The sequence below is a fragment of the Papaver somniferum genome, chromosome 11 (genome assembly GCF_003573695.1).
Source record: "Papaver somniferum cultivar HN1 chromosome 11, ASM357369v1, whole genome shotgun sequence".
NCBI classification, from domain to species: domain Eukaryota; kingdom Viridiplantae; phylum Streptophyta; class Magnoliopsida; order Ranunculales; family Papaveraceae; genus Papaver; species Papaver somniferum.
Window position 1 is genome coordinate 27,701,288 of NC_039368.1, and position 21,982 is coordinate 27,723,269.

Below are 21,982 nucleotides of genomic sequence, written 5' to 3' on the forward strand. Positions count from 1 at the left end.
GGTTTATAAACGTAAGTTATTTCGGTTTCTAGCATGCCTTTGTTCTTCATTTTATCCATATGGGGATCTGTTGATTTTGCCCAAATTGTGAGCTTTGAAACCGTCTGCAGGTGTGAAGTTATTGCCTGAAAAATGGCTTAATTTGGTGTTTACGGGGTTTCGAGGTTGGGTCCAAAGATCTGGTAACTGACAAATAATCCAGACTGTTAGATTCTATCTATTCTTGACCGCTGGATTATTTTAGTCTCACGTGCGACTCATGTGCTCAATATTAACTAACATCGTTTCATAAATGAAAATTAATAAAAGTAGAAGTTATTTCATTAACAGTCAACAACGGTCTCGTGACCCAAACTCTAATTAAAATTTCATGGTGACCCAAACGCAACTCTGATCACTTTTATGTGACCTAAAGTCAAAATACCCAAAATGAAATTGTGTTGTATAAAAAAAAAAAACAAACAAACAAAGATCGGCATATCAATTTTATTAATATACAAAGGTTTGCTTATTTTAGAGAAAAAATAAAATAAAAGCGATTTTATAATAAGCAATAAATAACTACAACAATTGGTTATATACATGGAGAGGCAGAACACATCCTTGCTCTTGCCATTCAATTGAATCCATCTACGTTCCAAAAACAAAACAAAAAAACACACGAGATCTTTTGGGGATCAGAGAGCTCCAATGAGTGATTGGTCACCTAATGAGCTTCTATAAAATCGTCCGTGTCCTGGAAATAAAAATTCTGTTAGAAGCTGCTATTACACTTGTAAAGATGTAGTAGTACTACAAACTTACACCAGATATGTTCCATAAAGAAGCCTAGCAGTTAAAGTAAAATCAATCGTGAGGTTTGAGAGAATTAAGGTTTAAGAAGCCTTTTCTAGCTTCCTCAGAGAACTTCGAAATTCCGCACTGTAGTCTATACACAGAACAATAATGCTGCCACTATTTTCCTTATTTACCAAGAAGGCAAGAACTATATCACGAGGTTGAGATATGAGAAATGATGATAAACATGTTATGAATGAACTAAGAAGTACCTAAAGTAACAATTATTGCTTTTCTAACCATACCATGACCAAGGACAAAGATACTCAACAGACAATGTCCAAAAGATGTGCATCGTTGTTAAAAAAACGTCACCGGTCACCCAGCCAACTTCATTCGGTGCCGGGACGAATATCAATCAATGTGAGTGTTATAGTGGCATCAAGTTAACACATGGGTAGAAAATGATCATTACAGTGATGAAAATGTTTCAAAGGATGACTTAAGTCATAAAGATAAAAAAAAGACTTGCAGCATGGACAGTAAAGAGGCCAATAGGATCTAAAATCTCTAATGATAAGGTGACAAGTAGAATATCAATTAATGATAGAGAGTGAAAAATCAGAATAGTCTATACATATTACAAATAAACAGTTTTCATGACAAATTTCAGTTGAATATGATGTAAATACCTTAGAACATGAACCGATGTAACAAATTAAATACACAGCACAAAAGACGGAAGATACATACCTTCACATCTATGCAGTGGTTTTCACAAAGCTAAGCTGGGACAGATAATTGCTCTCGGCAAAGTCATGCAAAGTACGTCGTCGTCCTCCTTCAAGATCATCCCTGAACTCTTCCTGCAAGGATCCTCGAGAACCATCCACATCCTAAACAAACAAACAAAAAGGTTTAGACTTACTGTGTCAATAAAAAGAGTTACATTCATGTATGTAACCTTGTAAGTGTCAAACACAAACACTGGAAGTCCACAAAAGAAGATAATAAGGTACTGTGTCAATAAAACATACGCTGGGATTCTTTTCATAAGACTTGTTACAGATGAATAAGACTTGTTACAGATGATCTAGTGCATTGATTTGAACAGCACATAAATGGACAATCTCTGATTTCCAAGAAGGGTCAAGAAAGAGAACTAATTTTGGAAAGGAGAATGTTCACAATGACTATGTTTTACTGTGAATCTGTGAGTGAATTTTATAATCCGTTTAATGTGCACATTCTTACAGGTTTCTTGGAAGTTGAAATTACAAAATCTAATTGTAATCTGGAAAGTTACAATTTTAGATCTGTTCCAACCTTGCCAGGTGTGTGAACGAAAAGCCGCACTTTTCTTAAGATGAGAGAAGTTATGTAAGATGGACTGATCAGTCTCCATTAAGTTACTTCCAATGCACCAGTTTGGAAAATTACCTTTAGGAATTTCAACATTTGCTCTTCAATGGTACCACGCATCGCCAAAATTTCGACATTGATAGGACGAGTAGCACCCATACGATGAGCACGACTAATCACTTGTTCTTCCATGCTGATTACATGCAACAAAATTATGGTCATGGTGATCAACAATTATGCACTTACATTTCAATACCATGCATGAATAAAATCTAAGATGCTCTCCAGTGATCCTTGATGAAGGGTAAGAGCAATTGTTGAAGGTAGCATTGCCACGATAAAAGTACCCAACAGAACCTCAATAGGGATACATAGTGTCCCACAAGAAACAACACATCAAGAAAATACAACCCCACTATAAACAGGAAAAGTGTACCTTCCATCCCAAATAGGTTCCATTAGAAAAACATGGGTGACAAAACTCAGGTCAAGACCAAGTGCTGCACTTCCGTCCATCAAAAGAACCATACAACTGGCATCGTGCTGGAAGATAGCCAATGATTTCATCTGAGGAAGGCACGAAAAATTAATCAAACCCCAAATACAAAATGCCAAGCTAGTAAATAATAAATAAAATACCTACCTTGTTGGTAGAATGCATTGGACTATATAATCCGCTGACTTTGATACCCGCACCTGTTAACTAGGAGAGCGGGGAAGAAGAAAAATACTTCAGCCCTTCAGCAAAAGAACGAGAAGGAAAATAAGAATTATATGAAAACAATATCAGAATAGATGATAACCTGCTGTTCAATAACATGTATGTGCTCGAGAAACTGAGAAAATATAATCACTTTCTCTGAGGGTATTCTTAAAGCACTGTCGCTCGGATTGGAGCATGTGTCAGGGTGCAATAACGCTTTCCCTAGCTGCTTATTAGAGTTCAAAAGCTCATCGGAGGTGCTCTCTTTATTTTGAACGACAGAGTAACCTATCTTTATATTAGATTCCTGCAGAGCTTTCAACCTTTTTACCAGATACGCAACTTTGCTACTGGATGTTGCATGCCAATCGGGATTCCAATCATCCTGTTTATATAGAGAACGCAAACGATAGTTAGATACTACAAAGAAAACAATACTGAATATTAAGGCACCATTCACCAACCTTCAAGTTGATTAACCATGCCAAACTTTACTATTTTATGGGCCAATAATTACTTTTAGGCTAACAAAGGGATTCTAATTCCCACCTGTTCATATGAAGGTTGTAACTCAATAAGATCCTGAGGTACAGGCCACTTTGGGTTGGGATTTTCTGACCGAGTTCTAATTTCAGGACTCTGCATCTTGTACGAATTCCCACAACCAGGAAATGTACATTTCTCACTGTCCAGAGCAACACAATCAAGGCATAACAGGTGCCTACACGGGGTAATGACAGGTAAACGGCACCATTCTTTGCACCTACAAGAAGAGAAAGAAACTAATCAGTACCTTAGTTTCTGCAAGGCTTCATATATGATATTAAAAACTCAACACAAACACAAACCTTACCTGTAACAGCTACACCCATCCAGGATGGAATGTCTTATAAAAGCGTACTCTTCTGAAGCAGGATCAAGACCCTGACTTACTAAAACATCCATCGTTTCCCGTATATCGTCACCTGCCTCTGTTACTTTTATATGACCAGCAACACAGCATGACAGCCTCACATTTCTAATGGTTCTACTTCTGAACTTCCATTGTTTAGGATTCAAAAGACTTTCAACATGAGAGGGATCATTCCAGTCAGCCATTAGAATGTTACGGCGAATAGTCACTACTAACTCATTGTAACTCCTTGCATGCTCTTCCATGAAATTAAGAAAAACCACCTTCTTAATACAAGGAGGTATAGTGTGCAGATCTAGTTTTCTTGCGCTAATCATACACCTATTTAGTAAGTCCAATAGACGTGACCGACCTTCCTCAATCTTTGCCTCAAATGGCCTAAGAACACCAGCTTCCCACGACTTCTGATTCTGTCCATATGCTTCCTCATGAAGAAACTTCAGCATGGGTTGAAGATGAGAAACTTGACTGTCAGGTGTATTTGGCATCGGAGTCCCAGTTAAAATCCACCGACTGGAGGCTGTCAATGAGATAGCCATCTGTAGTTTGTTTGTCAAACCGAGACTTGATCCAAGAGTGTGTCCTTCATCCAATATTACCCTACGCCAGTGAACTTGCGTCAAAACACTCTTCTTACGCGGGCCCCATTCTGCACTTAAGCGACTGAATGTGGTGATGACAACATCATAATCCCACGCCAGATTGTGAGCCAATGGCTTTTTCTGGTCAGTCCATATACAAACATGTAGATGCCTGGGCCTCACATGTTTCATGATCTGGGTCTTCCAGTGATCAACTAAATTTGCAGGGACAACAATAAGAGTTGCTCTTGACAAATATAACCTGAAAAAGTCTAGTGGTTTAGTCAGAGAAATTTGAAGTGCAGCCACATCAAAGACCAAATTGTCAATGTTGCGTGGATAGTACCATCGACTAATTCCCCTCTCAATCTTTCTTACGAGTCCAAATGATTGAAATATTTTGTAGTATCTTTTAGCATTTCCATCTGTGGTGACGCGCGTGTCTATAACCGGACGTGTTAAACCAATTTTTCCCATTTCCAGGAGCTTGTCATGGGACAATTTAGCCAGCCAGGTCAAAGCCTTTCTTGTTTCGGAATTTAAAAACATACTATGATCCTTGAGTACACCCATGAAAAATGACACATTCTCCTCCATACCTCCAGAGGTTCCTTTGGAGCAAAATCCCGGTAAGTATAATATAGGCTGCTTGTAATCAAAAGATTCTTCAGGAGCATCGCAATTCCGATAAAATAGATCACTGTTCATGCTACAAAACCATGCTGCAGTAGAATCCTGTAAACTTGTTTCCTGCAGCTTTCGCCATTTTCGACAAGCATCACATTGAACCCAAGTTTCATCATGTTCATAATCACCAGAATCGTCTTTCTTCCGTTTCTTTCCACTGTTGCTCATCCGACCATCAGAAGCTTCCTCGCATGAACCGAAAAGATTTTTCCTAACATGACCTAGGCTCCCAGTGGATCGCCGTAAGCGTTTTGCTGGAACAGTATTAGGTGTGCATGAAGAAATCCCTAAATTAGCCGGACAAGTATCAGCAATACTTTTAGGTAACTCATTACAATTACTTAACCTGACATTTTTTGGTGAGCAGGATTTCGTGTGCTCATCAAGAGTGAGTATATCCTGATAAAGCTGTCCCCTTCTACCATTTTGACACACAGATCTTTTCCATGAAGGCATGACATTACCAGGTGCACACTTATCACCACTAAGCTCATAGTAGCCACATCTTTGATCATCATTATGACTACACCATTGCACTTCAACACCATTTGGTGGATCCGCTAACACTCCTTGAGTTTTAAGAATTAGAGAAAGAGCAGTTATAGTCTTCCCTAAGCCCGGCTCATCACAAAACAGCCCCCCGCGAAAATCCCTCACAGTGGGAGCAATTCCAGTTGCTATTTCACCAGAAACGGCATTTACATAGAATTTTAGTCCATCCGCAGTTAGGAAATCCATATAAAGTGGATGTACAAGAGTTTCAGGATTGAGCTCTCGCTGTAACATCCAATCAACTGCTGCTTGCTGATGAGGAAAAAGCTTAAGCTTCATACATGGAATGACAGACGAAGTCAAGGACCTTAGATGACGACAAGTAATGGCAATACTAATAAGATCTCGTGGTTCAAGAGCTGTCAGAATGTTCATCAACAAATCATCTGACAGGTCCCAAATTCCACTCCCAAGTGAAGAATCTGTTGCATTTATTCTAGTGGAATAAATCATTTCCTCCTTCAAAGCCCCAGGTAGACTCTTGAAAATCTCATGAAGTTCAAATCGCTTCTTCTGAAAAGATCCTAGTAAACTATGATGAATCTTACATCCAAAAACATGACAGTCAGAATGTCTCCATAAAGGGTCATCATCTTCGCGACAAAAATAGGATTCGTCGACAAGTACCAAATTTCTCTGCTCCCAATCACAACTGCAGAAGATAATAGTTCGTAATTCAATTAGCACATGTCAGAAATAACTGAAAAGGCAAAGTAATACAGTAGATATAGATTGAATTTTGTGATATTGTTTGTTTGTTCTGTTAAGTCAATAACCTCCTATGTATTGATCTGCCTCTACCACAATTATTCGAGATTACAAACTAGCAGTTAAGCTTAACATTAAACATTGCTATCACTTACCAGCGATCACAACAAAATTATACGAGTTAAAACTTTGATAAAACAATTTACAAGTTAACGAATCACTGATTGACTCCATGCTAAGAAAGCTTAGAAATTAGGTGTCACGAGATAGAATCCAACACAAGAAACAGAAAAAATATAGAATTAATAAAGCTATGTCTACTCTAATCACGCCAATCTAAACCTCAAACGCCTGTAGGCTGGTATTGGTAAATGCGGACCATAGTGTTTTCCATATTGATCTTACAACCACAAAACTAGATCTGTACAGAAACGTTGTGCAGGTAATGTAATACAACACTGTTTCTTTGGACGAAGATATACTCTATGTTGATGACATCATCTCTGCCTACACTGACCAGAAATCTTTATCTACCGAAAACATTATGTCTGGGTTGCAAATACTTTAACAAAACAGTGAACGACAATAACATTATTTAAACACCGTGACTTTACTTAACATAAAGCCAATATGAATTAATCATAAGAGAGTAGATCCGAAAACCACCCAGCTTTTTCATTAGTTTACAGTTCCAATAAGAACTTTTTCTACCATCTCAAATTTCAGATTCCCGTAATTAAGATTCACAACACACATATCAAGCAATGCTTAAGATTCCCGCGATGAACCATCTCTTACAGTAAATTAAATCACCTTAGGTGGGAGTTTTAGTGCAAACACATACTGGAGGGGAAGTTAATCCAGCCAAAGAAGATTAAAGAAGTATGAAAAAAAAAAAAGGAGGATGTGAAACAAACCAATGTATTGAAACAAAAAAAAAAATACCTCATATGGCTAAAGAGAGAAGCAGCAATGGACCCTGATTTGGGAAAGTGACCACGCGACAACAATGACAATGGCAAATAAACATCAATCAGCAGAACAACCCTAGCATCATTTCCAACTTCTCGCACGGAAACCTTAACAACTCTGCTAACAATCTCTAAACACTTGTGCATTGTTAAAACATATAGTTGATGTACTACGCTTTTACTCCGATCCACAAGCCCTAATCTCTGTCTCTTCTTCTTCTTCTTCCCTGAAGATGATCCACTTCCCCGTTCTAAAACCTTCTTGTTATCTCCCAAACTCGTTGTAACGTCTTGATTTTCTGAATTACTATTAGGAATGGGCAAAAGAGTGATTCCATCTTCGGTTCGAAATTCAATCGAATCAATTCCATCTCCAAATATCTTACAACGAGTATTGAAAGCTAGGGATTTAGTGATTTCTTCTTTGCGGTGTGATGATGATTCAACCGATAGAACAACATAGAGATAACCACATAGTTTGTGTTTCTGGAATGACTCTTCTTCTGCTGTAGAGATTGACATTCTCAGAATCGATTATTCTACGCTTCTACTGATCATTTAAAATTTCTAGGGTTTTCGTGCAATTGGTAATGTTTTTGGTGTTTACAAACTTTGAGGAGGAATTGAAGAAAAAGATAACTGATGGAAAATAAAAAGGTCCATTGGGTAAGTTCGTTAGGTTATTTCCGTTTTTTGATGATCGTGTACGATATTTTCGGATCGCCTTTTTCAAGGTTTAGGTTTTTTGTTGACCTACGATTAACGTGTGTATAAATATACTCCTCTTGCAGCGTTTTTTTCTTAGGAAAGTTAACGGGATATTGACGGATATTCTTATTGCACAGAAAGTGGGCCTTGGGCTTCTCCCTAAATCCAATAACTGAACAAATCAGATTCAGAACTAGGGAAGTGACTACACTACATACAACTTTAGGCAGTGACTAAATACAACCCTCTTAGCATAGGGAACTTTGTTTAGGTGGGTAAACGAAACTTTCCTACATTCTTTATCATGTTCGCCCATCCACATCTAACCGTTAATGTTCAATTATTAATCAGTTTCAAAGACAATCTAATAACATAAAATTTATTCTCCGGACATCAAAACTCAAAGACTATAATTTTCTTTTATACTAAAGAAAATTTATTGATTGATGAAGATCGGTTCCAGGAAGCTTATCCAACTGAATTAGTCTTTGAATGTCATGACTTAATTCGCCTGAGTATTCAAAATTAGTTCTTAGCATTCTAGCTTTTTTGGCTAACATATATGCAACTCCGTTGTACTTTCTATTAACTGACCTACAGTGCCAGCTACCTAATTAACATAACAAAGACTTAATATCTAGAATGATACCCTGATTTTTCCAATGAACATAAAAATTCTGCTCATTAACATTTATTAAAATTTCACTATCTGACTCAAACTCTACTTTATCCAGACTTCTTGCAATGGCCCAACTCACAGCTTCCTTCAATGCTAGGCACTCCAGCTCCTCTACTTCAATGTTCTCTATCAAACATCCATCAAAGTATGTTTATTTGGCTCCAAAACAGACACCTGCACAATCTCTAACGATTAGTCCAATTCCACCCTATTAAGATTCTTAAGAAGCATCCAAATTTATTTTCCAATAATTTGAATTTGGTGGTTTCCATTTCCCACCTGCAACGTAGTTACGGGTCTTACAGTTACATAATTTCCTACAATGTTTTCGTTAACCATAGAGTTAATACTTGCAATGGTTACAATTCAATTAGGCTTGATTTTTTGAAAATTCAAAGAACACATTTTTCCAAATAGTCCAAACTGTAAACATAAAAAGGTGTATAGTTTTATAGTGCATACTACCTGAAACTCTATTCTTCTGATGACCTGCAGGAAACCAAGATAAGACCCAACCATGAAAATCGCCATAATCATGCAACACATTAACAACATTTATGTTCACACATAACCATATAGATTTAGCATATGGACAATCAAGAAAAAGATGTTCGGCTGTTTCCATTGGGGCATTACAAAGACCGCAATGAACATCAATATCATTTTTATACCTATTAATCTTTTTCCTAATTGGAACAATCATCCTTATACATTTCCATATAAATAATTTGTTGCTACGAGGTATCTTAAATTTCCACAAAGATTTCCATACATGAGAAGGATACCCGGAATACCTATGGAATGGTTCAAATTATCACTTAAAACTTTATATGCACTTTGAACAGAAAAATTACCCCTTCTATCTGGAGTCTACATAAGTTTATCAGAACCAATGGCAGGAACATGCATAACAAGAATTTTAGATGCAGAATCAGGATAAAACAAGAAATTAGCCAGATGAATATTCCATATTTTAGTTCCATAGACAGGCAGATCACACATAAAAGTATAAAAGACGGATTTATAAGACCTTTAACAAGAATAGGGGGATGGTCTAACCCAACCACCCAATTATCCATCCAAATCCTAATCTTATACACACACCTCACTGCCCAGAAGCTATTATCTCTAATGATGTCTCTACATTTGTATATGTTTCTCCATACCCGAGAAAATTTATCATTTAGCTTATCATGATGCAGAAAACCACAAGAATTATAGTATTTTGCATCTATTATTTGAACCTACAAAGCATCAGTTTCAGTACATGCTTTCCAAGCTAGTTTACGAATAAGAGCATCATTAAAAACTTCAAGATCTCTAAAGCCTATACCTCCTAATTTATTAGGTTTATTAATCGAACTTCATCCTATGAATTTCATGCCCTTATTCTCTTTATGACCCTACCAGAAATTTCTTCGTAGAGTATCCAATTTAGCTATAATAGTATTAGGAATTTTGAGACAACCCATTTGGTAAGTATGCAAAGAATTTAACACATATTTTATCATTTTGGATTTACATGCTTGATTAAGAGTTAGTCCAACCCAATTCTTAAGTCTAGCTTCAAAAGATTGGCATATAAGATCAAAAGATTTTACCTTAGAGTTACCTTAAAGAATATGAGTACCCAAATACTTTTCATACTCAGTAACAATTTGCATTTTAAGAGCCTTAGAAACATCTACACAAGCATCATGACTTAGATTTTTGCTAAAGTACACACAATACTTATCAAAATTTAGTATTTTACCAGATATTTTACCAAAGTTTTGTAAAGTATCATAGTATTACCAATATGCTGCATATTAGCTTTACCAAAAATAAAAATGTCATCTGCAAAAAGTAAATGAGATATGGGAGGTGATTTCCTAGAAGCTTTAATGCCTGAGATTTGCTTAATAGTTTCAGCAGCAAGTAAACTTCTTGAAAGGAATTACATTGCCAATGTAAACGGACAAGGGGACAAAGGATCCCCTTGTCTGATACCCCTGGTTGGCTCATAATTCTGACAAGGACAACCCTTAAGAAGCACACTTATACTTGTTGTAGAAATACATTGCATCACTAGCTTACAAAAATCATCACTAAAACAAAAAAAAATCAAGAACTTTGATCAAAAATTTACATTCTAATATGTCAAAAGCTTTTGATATATCAAGTTTTAAATACATAGTTCTATTGAAAACTTCTTTTTGTTTTATAGAGTGAATCATTTCATGAGCAACAATAATATTGTCATGAATGGCTCTACCTGGAACGAAAGCAACTTGATAGGGAGAAATTAACTTTTTTTTTAACAAAGGCTTAATTTTATTTGCCAAAAAAATTGAAATAATTTTATAAGAAGCATTACATAGACCAATTGTTCGAAAATCAGCAGGCAATTTAGGATTCTTGCACTTAGGAATTAGAAAAATAAAAGTTTTATATAAAAACCTAGGCATGAATCCACACCCAAAAACCTTTGAAATACATCAATAATATCCTTACCTACCAACTTCCATTGGGATTGATAAAACCCTGCTTGAAACCCATCTGGTCTAGTTGCACTCCAAGCAGGCATATTCTTAACAACATGTTCAATTTCATTAGCAGTAGGAACAACACTCGACAAAGAATTCTCGGCATCAAATATTAATGTAAGAATGACATCAAAATCAATATCATTAAAAACATGATTTGAAGTACAACCAACATAACTAAAATGATTGGTAAGAAGATTACTCATATCATGTCTATCCTTATACCAATTACAAGCATAATCACACAGAGCAGTAATATTATTAGTATGCATTCTTTTGTTCACAGTAGCATGGAAATACCTAGTATTGTTGTCCATTTCATGCAAATTCTTATCCCTGGATTTCTCCCTATAAAATTCAGTTTGTATCATATACCAATTTTCTAGATCATGCAAAATAGTTTTAACTTTAGTGTGTTGAGCACTAGAACTAGGTTCAACTCAGAGAATATAATGCTATCAATAATCGGAGATTATAAATATTATTTCATGAATCATATATACATGATAAAAAACAATAACAAATGGCTAAATCAAAACCACAAATTTCGAAGTTTATCATTATTTAAAATCTCATATGTGCATGAAGTACTTGACTTGATGGTGTTACAACTCAAGCATAACAAATAACGAACCCAAAATTTTATCAAAAAATTCAAAGCTTTAATCGAACATAAAAACGTGTACGTTCTTTTATCTATTTGGTGATAAAAGCGATTAATTTCCTCTTCCATTACTGTTTTATCTATTTAGTGATCTTTTCGTTGGGTAAACTTCTATTCCAATTAACATCTTCTATTTCGTATGACATGCTTTTTAGCCCCTCTTAACTCTAAGGAAGATGATGAGGGAGTTTCATTTTACCCACATGACAATAAGATTTACAACATTTTAGAAGGGTTGCATTTAAAATTTGTGTGGATTGTATTTAATCAAAAGTCTAGATACTTATAAATCTAAGCCATCTGGGTAATTAAACCGACTATTATCATCTTCTTATTCATTTTCTTCTAAATATTTGTAAAACTGATTCACCAATAACGGCAGGCCTGAATAATTGTAGTCTCCAGTTGTTTCCAGCATACAAATTTGTACTCCGATAATATCCAAACCATTATAGACAATACTATCAGATTAAAATCCAAAATCATCAATATATAATGGAAAAAGCCACAAAACTAAAATCAGGGTTTGCTTGCATAAATCATATGTAGTAACAAGGATCAAGAGAAACTTTAACTGGTAATTAATCCCCCACCAAATATTTTATGCTAACATAAACCTAATCCGGATCTTATCATTTTATTCGAAACTATTTTTGTTAATCACATTTACACGGCTACTAAAACTTTGGAAATGTAAATAATTGTATTCGGACTTTTACTAATCAATTTTAATGGTATGAGCAGATGTCCAGGAAGATGATAATCTTTGAGTTTTTATTCTCTCTAATGCTTTGAATTAGTTTTTAAAATACAAAAGACAAAGAAAAAATGATAATAAATGGCGTGTTTTGGTTACCTACGTCACTTAGGTATGCAAATATTTGGATTTTTAGTTGTGGGTTGTATTTAACTTTAACGTAGGTTGTGTTTAGTCATTTCCCCAGGGAATGCAAGATTGATTTTGAAATTTTTGATAACTTTCCACCTGGCATAGTGGGATGGTTTGAAAATTTTATCATGTATTCTGATTATTAATCTTAATGAACTTTGAGTTATTGATAATAAGCCTACCACGAAACTAAGCCGTTACCTATACTTTTGTGTATTCTTTTGAACCATCCTCTTAAATTTACTAGTTTTAGTATATTATTAGATGTTTTAAACAGTTTCTAGCGTTCCAGGTGACATCTATTAATTCACTAATCCTAAACAACTGTGAGTTATTGATAATAAGCCTATTATGAAACTAAGTCGTTACTTATACTTTTGTGTATTCTTTTGAACCATCCTTTTAAATTTACCAGTTTTAGTATATTATTAGATGTTTGAAACAGTTTCTAGCGGTCCAGGTGACATCTATTAATTCTTTGATCTTAATGAACTATGAGTTATTGATAATAAGCTTATTACGAAACTAAGCAGCTACCTACACTTTTGTGTATTATTTTGAACCATCCTCTTAAATTTACCAGTTTTAGTATATTATTAGATGTTTTAAACAGTTTCTAGCGGTCCAGGTGACATCTATTAATTCTTTAATCTTAATGAAAATAGTTAAAAAAAAAAAACAAGTGTCGCTCATGTGTGACAGCTCCAATAGTTTTGAAAAATAGTGTTTTCTTTGATGCACTTTTGATGACATGGGAAACAAAAATCCTATAACATGTTCATCGGTGGGAGTTACTAAGTTGTATAGATAGATATTTGTCATATGAAAAGCTAAAATTTATGGGGAAAAGCTGATGTTTGGTCCCGGATATTAACTTTTGGTCAAAAAGAGCGGAAGCGTAATGAAAAGGAGATGGTACCAAGTGCACCACCAACATTTTTGTTCGGAAACCTATATGGGGAAAACCTAATAATAGCAAGTAGGACAAAAACAAATACATTTATATCAGATTGTGTATAAAGTTTTTCTCTTTCTCTTCCACAATCAATATGTATAAACCAAACGTCTGTGTACCGGATTGCGTAGAAGAATTCTTGGACGATCTCAAAAATCAATATCCAATATCAATCTAGTTGTATCCAAATTACCAGGATCCGAATTCTAACAAGTATGAAACTTGTAATCAATCTTTCAAGATATGAATTCGACAAGAACAAGTCTTGTTTTTGATCTCAAACAATAGAACTTAAACTATTTATATTGATAACGTATTACTTGTATTATTTCTATTAATGCAAGACAAGACAAGACATCATAATTTTCTTAACAAGGAAAACTTCACCGCCAGAAAAACTCCGGGACCTCGTCCATCTTTGAAAACCATATTATATTAAACAACTACAGGTACTAGACTACTATGAAACTTCGGATTAGAGTATAGTTGAGCACGGATTGACCCACTACAAGAAAACATGCCATCAACGACGAAATTTTGAGCGACATATGATATTTCATCGCTATATATAATAGACGACGACCAATAAATTATGGTCGCAAAATAATAGTTTCAACGACGTGGTTGAAAAATTGTAGCTAAGATTGTCGCTAAATCATATAAACAACGTCCAAATTTGATGTTGTAACTAATCAGATAAACAACAACCTAACTCGATATTTTTGGTCGCTAAAAGGAAATTTTAGGGACTACTTCATTTAGGTCGCCAAATGGTGGTGCCTTTAGTGATGAGCCGTAGATACCGGGACTTAGTTTGGTTTTATGGTTAGGAAACAATGAACCGTACATACGTGGACTTCTGTCAAGGCCTAGTTATTATAACTTACATGACACAATCAACAAAAATAATAAGTTAAACCAAGTTAAGAAACCACTGGTCTCATTTTCATTAGCAAACTTTCCTAACTTCTCCCTCTACTCTGGTCATTTTTATTTATTCGCGAAAAAAATCTTTAGTTTAATATGTAAAAAAAATTGATTCACGTAGAAGGCAGAAAAGTTAGGGTTTCAATAATTGGATCACTTAAATGTAGGATCTATATAAATTAGTTCGACTGATTATGATTTTCGGAGGTTAGGGTTTTGTATTAGTAATTACAAGATGTCAACGGCTTTTGATCTGATATTTTCCAACCAAGAGATATGAAACGAGACATACAAGAAGAAAACAGGAGAAGATAAATAGAAAAGCAAGGAAAACTCGTTTTCTACGTAAAATAATTGATAATAATTGGAAACATTATAATAATGGTTCTCATACTTTCAAATTAACTAAATCTTTATATAATGTGAAGCATGTCTTAAGCCAATGGAATAAAACTAGTTTTGATAATATTCAGATTTAACTTAATATCATTCAGGATCAGCTTGCCCTAGTTTTGAAGATTGGTTATAGGGATGATAACTTAGCTGAGATTACTAAGCTTGAAAACCATCTTAAACATTGGTACAAGATTCGCGGGATTTTTTTTATATAAAGGGTTAAAGATGATTTACCTCTACATAATAGAAATACTAGGTACTTTCATAATAACATGAAATATAGGAAAAGGATAACTCAAATAGACTCTGCTCAGTCTAGTGTAGGATTCTGGATATTCTATAGAAATAGTATAACTAGTGAATTAAGAGAACATTTCTCTGAGATTACTAATTTGCAAAATCATCTTAAACATTGGTACGAGATTCAGCATGATTTTTTTATGCAATGGTTCAAAGATGATTTGCCTCTTCAGGAACTAGGTAATTTCTTCACAAGGTGAAATATAGGAAAAGGGGAACTCAAATAGATTATATTCATTCTAGTGTAGGAGTCTGGATATCCTATAGAAATAGTGTAACTAGTGAATTTCTAAGGTTAGCAGGACTACAAATCCCGATAACCCTGAAGAATTTCTAATGAATTTGGACCCTTGCATAAATGAAGAAGAAAATGCACTTCTTCAAATCTTACTTATGAGGAGATTAAAGGTATGGTCTTTCATATGAAACCATGAACAACTCAGGAACTGGATGGCTATCCACCTGGATTATGTCAGTAGATGTGGAACATGGTTGGTGATAGCATCATCAAAATGGTAAGAGATTTTTTTATACTTTAGACATTTATTTAAACAAATGAACCATAGTTTCGTTAGTCTAATAACAAAATGTAATACACCTAAGAATCCCTCTGACTACAGACCAATAAGTCTTAGTAATGTAGCTTACATAGTTATCTATAAGATCTTAGCTAGTAGGTTAAAAAAGGTCATGGATAAATTTTAGGTCCGTGTCAAGGTGCCTTCCTTTCGTCTAGGTTAATAATTGATAGTATAGTTCTAGCACATGAAATTATGGACACAATGAAAAATTGTTGGGATAAGAATGGTATTATGGCAGTTAAGCTTGATATGTCGAAAGCTTTTGATAGGATTGATTGCAATTTTTTTTGTTTCAACTCTTAGATGACTAGGATTTCATGAACATTGGTGTGAAATGACTTATGAGTGTGTTTCAACTATTTCGGCATTCATTCTCCTTAATGGCAGTCCCGGTGATATGTTTTTTCCAACAAGGGGTCTTAGACAGGGAGACCCCTTGTCCCCTATCTCTTTATGATATGCATGGAATCATTATCTTGTCTTCTTGTACAAGATGAGAATGATGGTAGTATTCAGGGAACCAGGGTTACAAGAAACAGTGCTTCCATTAGCCATTTGTTCTTCGCAGACGATTGTCTAATCTTTACTAGAGCCAGTGTTTCTGGAACCTAAAATTTAGAGGAGATAACTCATAAATTTATTAAATTTTCGGGACAGTTAATCAACTACGGAAAGTCTGGTCTCGCTTTTGGTCCCACGACTAATCCAAATACTAAGAATCAGATTGCTAGTATTCTTAATATTAGGAGAATGGTACTACATGATAAGTATTTGGGTATACCACTCTTGTTTCATAAAAATAAGTTAGAAACTTTTGGTCATAGGAAAAATTCGTTAATGTGCTAGCATTGTGGAAGGGTAATCATCTTAATCAGTCGGGAAAGACTGTTATTACACAAACAATATTAGGCTCATTAGCTTCATATCACCTAGAGGTGTTTCATATTCCTATATCGCTCATTGATAAGTTTTATAAGATCCAAAAAACGTTCTTGCTTAATAAAAAACATAATAAAAACATACAATTGGCCAGGTGGGACATTGTTGCTCATCCGAAGTACTAGGCGGCTTGAATATAAAAAATCTAAAGGTATGAATACTGCTCTTTTTAGTAAGCTTGCATGGAGAATAATTACTAAGGAAGATTATCATTGTTCTTACATAACAAAATGTATGTAATTTCCAGCTCATAATCCTATTCATCATGTTAATGACAAACAAGGTTCTTAGAATTGGAAAGGTGAGAGTATTAAGAAGAATTATTGTCGGGAGGTAGCAGATGAAAGGAGTATATCCATATGGAAAGATGTTTGGATTCCGAATGGAAGAAACACCATTTTCCCATTATGTTTCAGCCTATATGAAAACTATAGATGGGTTAATCGATTATAATATATGTTTGCGGGGGAAAACGGTTTGCTAGTTATCTTGTGAAAAGTGGTGGAGGAGGCAAGTACTCGATGAAGAAAATCCTCTGAACCTTTAAACAAATATACTGCACGGAAGTACTTTGAGTTCGAGATACTAATTTTTATGACTCTGGCCTAAAACAAATGCTCGTTCCATATTCAACTAGGTCACATGAAAAGAGAAGGGAGGAAGCTGAGAATGTGTGGAGATCAATGAAGATTGATTAATTGATAATGTGATGTGTTGAACTGCTTTGAAGATGATTTCTCTGTGTAGACGAGAGAAATTATATGTGAGTGATTGATAATTGACTGCGTGTTGAGTCTTACTCGATTCATCTGTCTTAGTTATCAAATCATAGGTTGAGAAACTTATTTATTGCAGCACATCGATCTCATGTAAGTGGTGACCGTTGAAGAGAGTGGAAGAATGGGAAAGTTGAAGAATGTGCATAAACCACTTCCACTTTGTATGGAAGACTTGGTTGATTGACCATCCACTATTCTATTTACTCCTTCAAATGTCAGCACGACTTACTCACATTTCTTATCATGGATGTATTTATTGCAGCACATCGATCTCTTGTAAGTGGTGACCGTTGAAGAGAGTGGAATAATGGGAAAGTGGGAACGTGCATAAACCACTTCCACTTTGTATGGAAGACTTGGTTGATTGACCATCCACTATTCTATTTACTCCTTCAACTGTCAGCACGACTTACTCAAATTTCTTATCGTGGATGTGTTGCACATCACACGTGATGTAGGCCGCCATACCAAAACCCTAGTGAATATCCCCCATGTGATATGAATTTATGTCTCATGTGAAAGTGTTTTGCAGACGTATTTTATGTGTGATCAATATTTGACCTAGTTAGACTATGAGTCTTAACTGATGAATTGAACAAAGTTTGTATGGAAGACTTGGTTGATTGACCATCCACTATTCTATTTACTCCTTCAACTGTCAGCACGACTTATTCAAATTTATTATCGTGGATGTGTTGCACATCGCACGTGATGTAGGCCGCCATACCAAAACCCTAGTGAATATCCCCCCATGTGGTATGAATTTATGTCTCATGTGAAAGTGTTTTGCAGACGTATTTTATGTGTGGTCAATATTTGACCTAGTTAGACTATGAGTCTTAACTGATGAATTGAACAAAGTTTGTATGGAAGACTTGGTTGATTGACCATCCACTATTCTATTTACTCCTTCAACTGTCAGCACGACTTACTCAAATTTCTTATCGTGGATGTGTTGCACATCACACGTGATGTAGGCCGCCATACCAAAACCCTAGTGAATATCCCTCATGTGATATGAATTTATGTCTCATGTGAAAGTGTTTTGCAGACGTATTTTATGTGTGATCAATATTTGACCTAGTTAGACTATGAGTCTTAACTGATGAATTGAACAAAGTTTGTAATTCATGAGTATGATGGAAGAACCATAAAGGGTCTGCTGAGACAGTACTATGCTTTGTGGACCATGAATGTTGAATTAGGTCAGTGATAACCATGACATATCATTATGCTAGTCGGAGTAGTAATGATAGTTGAATGACTTGGATTAATAAGCATAGGTTATTGAGATTGTTGGATCGATCGTAAACCATTACGTTGACGCGTCAAGCGCTTAATAAGAAGTCGTATGAAAATATTTATTGCTAAATGATTATAGAAGGCTCATCTTGATCCATGTGTCATGAGGCCAGTCGAATGATAAAGAGATATTAAAATAACGGTCAACCGACGAACCAAATGTTATTTAATGGACCAACTGAGTATTGATAGATGGATCAATATTGCTCAAATATTGATAATTGAATCAATATTTCTTTGCGAAATAATTGTCAGTTGAATCAAATAAATATTAATAAAATATTGGTAGCTGACCGAATATTAAATTATTAAATACTAATTGTTGTATCAATAAAAATTATTGGTGTTTGAACCTATTCAGAATTATTCTCTGCGGAGCATTTGGTTCAAAACCCTAATTTTGCAGATGGATGATTCATCAATCATTGTGCCAATGGATGAGAAAGGGACCGGTCATAGGTGGTGATGGACCGACCATGTGGCATCTAGATGCTTGACTAAGCATTCACCAAAGTCAGTTGCAGAGCAGTTGGTGAAAGGATAATTAACCAGTGTTTTAAACATAACTAAAATAGTGCTTTACTGAGCATTAGGTAGTAAAACATAATTATGGAAGGAGGGGGACCGGCCAAGGGGTGTAAGCCCTTGGTGGTCGTGGGACCATCTGATGGTGAATGGGTTATCTTCCAGAAGACTAATTAGATCATTAATCAATGATGCAGGTGGGACCGACTTTCGGCAAGCAACAAGCCGACCATGGTGGCATGTTCGTGTAATTATGTTGTTTGCAGACCAATCGAGAGAATTTTTGTATTTTCTGATGGTTCATCGAGCATTATTTCATCCTTTTATGAAGAATTTGTGTTTGACTGAAACTCTTAATTTTTCTTGCAAGACCAATTGTTGGAAATAATAAAATAATATTATTTAAATATTTTTATGGTAGAAGTCATAATGTTTGCAGGACCACTTGCTTTGCTAACCATATGGTCCATGAAGCAATATTTGACAAAATATGGAAATCAGGAGTTTTGATCAAAAGATGAAGTCCTTGAAAGAGGAAACCCTAAAATAATAATAATAATTTAATAATACAATAAAGGGTAAAAAGGGGGAACCGGCCAAAAAAACGACATGGCCGGTCGGTCGGCCACGTGGGCCCAACCTCACGTTTCCTTTATCTTTATTATTTTATCTCTCTTACTTTTCATGTTTTGATACAAATTCCATATCCTTGTTCTTCTGATTCTCCTTTGAGCATTATTACTAAATACACCCACGCCTTTTACTCGGGGTGTCTTTTACTCTAAAGGTGAATATCCATTACTATTTCATGGAATTCAGCTGAGAAAAACCATGATTCTGAGTAAGTGAATATGGTTTAATTAATATATTTTTATAGGAACTCAATCGATGATTACTGCACTATATTTAATTAATTAGTCGCTCTATACTAGCATGCAATCTGTTTAGGAGCATTTAACTAATTTAGATTAGTTCTGAATTATTCTAAGGAAGTTCAGACACCATAAATGAATCCTGAATTCAAATAAAAAATGTTGAGTCTTTCAGCGTAACTGTAAAATACATTAAATATTGAAGGTTTTACATCAGAAGCCCAAATATTGTCGTTATATATTATCACATTTGATGAGGTTACAGAACTGCAGTCACTTTTCTTGCGGAAGGTGAAGATATAAATTTATTATGATTCTAATGCTGATGAGAGATACATAATTTTCGATGTGATTTTTCGAGTATGACCTTCGTCAAAAATCCACCATCAACAATACCAAAACTTGGAAAATAAATATAATTACATAATTTGTTTGATGATAAAACTGTTAATGATATTGTATATGTTATGATTTCATCTTATGGAAAGGACTAGTTGTGTTGGATATCAGATTGCAATTGATTGTTTTCTGTTAAGAGAACATACAGGGTTGTAGATACTGCAAGTATTGTTGGTAATAATAATGTAGCTAACATAAATTTCCCTTGGACTAAGTTTTGGAAAACTAGCCTCCCTTGCACTTCTTGTGGAAGTGTGTGCAAGGGTGATTACCAGTAAGTGATAAAATAATAAAGCATGTGGCGTCTGTTAGCCCCAATTGTCTTTTTTTTTTTGTGACAGGAAAGTCGAATCCACCCAACATTTGTTATTAGAATGAGATATAGACTGGCTGAGGAAATTTGGTTGGTTGTTGATATTAACCTTGTAGGTTGGATTAATGGTGTTCCTATTAATTATTGGCTAGCTAGCTGGTACTTTGCAGGTGTTAATAATGATTGGAATCGACATGAGATGAAAGAAATTGCAGGTTTCACACTCTGGAACATTTGGAGGTTGAAATGTGCAGTAAATTTTAATATACACAAGTAAATATTTTAATAAATTGAGTCGGATCAATGATAGCAGGGCTAAGTGGGCAGCAACCAACTCTAATATGTTGTTTGTTAGTTCGGGTCCAATACCTCTAGTTCAAGTTGCTTGAAAGAAACCAACAAAATAATTTATAAAAATCAATTTTGATACTTCTTTCTCAAAGGATTCTAAAATTATGGAAATCGGTTTAATAATTGGTGATGATGCGGGAAGTAGGAGAGCGGAGGGATGTATACTAGCAGTAGTTCAAGATGCTGAAAAGGCAAAAGTGCCTGTTGCATTGGAAGGGATTAAGTGGGCAGTGGAGCATCAAGACCAAAATCTACAACCAGAAGGGGATTGTGTCAACATGGTGAGCGATTAATGGCAAGATAGAATTAGTGAAATGGACAAGGTTAATGGCAAGATAAAATTAGTGAAATGGACAACAAATAGTATCATTTATGATTGTTCAGAACTTCTTAAATAAGGGGGATATTTTTATGTCCCAAGAGAAACCAACGAGGTTGTGGATCTTTGGGAAAAAGACGCAAAACTTAGGGAAAACTATGTTTTATGGAATGAGGAGGTACCATTATGGGTATCATCTCTCATATTAGAAACACTGAATGTATCTCAGTAACTCATTAATGAAATTTTCCTTTCCTATTAAAAAATTAAAAATTAAATAAATATACTGAGATTCTCACTTTTTT

At 35.0% G+C, this 21,982-nt stretch overlaps 1 protein-coding gene across 2 annotated transcripts; it reads right to left on the reverse strand.

Moving 5' to 3' along the window:
- Window positions 1-458: 458 nt before the first annotated feature.
- LOC113321372 (F-box protein At3g54460-like) lies at window positions 459-7,890 on the reverse strand. 2 transcript variants are annotated; one of them, XM_026569280.1, is made up of 9 exons: window positions 7,229-7,890; window positions 3,696-6,227; window positions 3,392-3,605; window positions 2,943-3,227; window positions 2,783-2,842; window positions 2,576-2,706; window positions 2,218-2,332; window positions 1,531-1,673; window positions 459-736 (listed from the first exon to the last, which is right to left on the reverse strand). In XM_026569280.1, exons 1-8 carry the CDS (start codon window positions 7,774-7,776, stop codon window positions 1,539-1,541), a joined length of 4,020 nt encoding a protein of 1,339 aa, XP_026425065.1. In that variant the 5' UTR covers window positions 7,777-7,890; the 3' UTR covers window positions 459-736; window positions 1,531-1,538. The 2 variants fall into 2 exon arrangements, with proteins under 2 accessions (XP_026425065.1, XP_026425066.1); XM_026569281.1 differs by lacking the exons at window positions 459-736; window positions 1,531-1,673; window positions 2,218-2,332 and having other exon boundaries at window positions 2,580-2,706; window positions 2,784-2,842.
- Between the last annotated feature and the right edge of the window lie 14,092 nt (window positions 7,891-21,982).

Bases quoted from the DNA above. Each gene is read 5' to 3' on its own strand.
- LOC113321372 (XM_026569280.1), bottom strand. From the start codon at position 7,776: ATGTCAATCTCTACAGCAGAAGAAGAGTCATTCCAGAAACACAAACTA. The intron at 6,228-7,228 runs GTATTTTTTTTT...TATCTTCTGCAG, and splicing joins TCTCTCTTTAGCCATATGAG to TTGTGATTGGGAGCAGAGAA. The intron at 3,606-3,695 runs GTAAGGTTTGTG...CTCTTCTTGTAG, and splicing joins GATGGGTGTAGCTGTTACAG to GTGCAAAGAATGGTGCCGTT.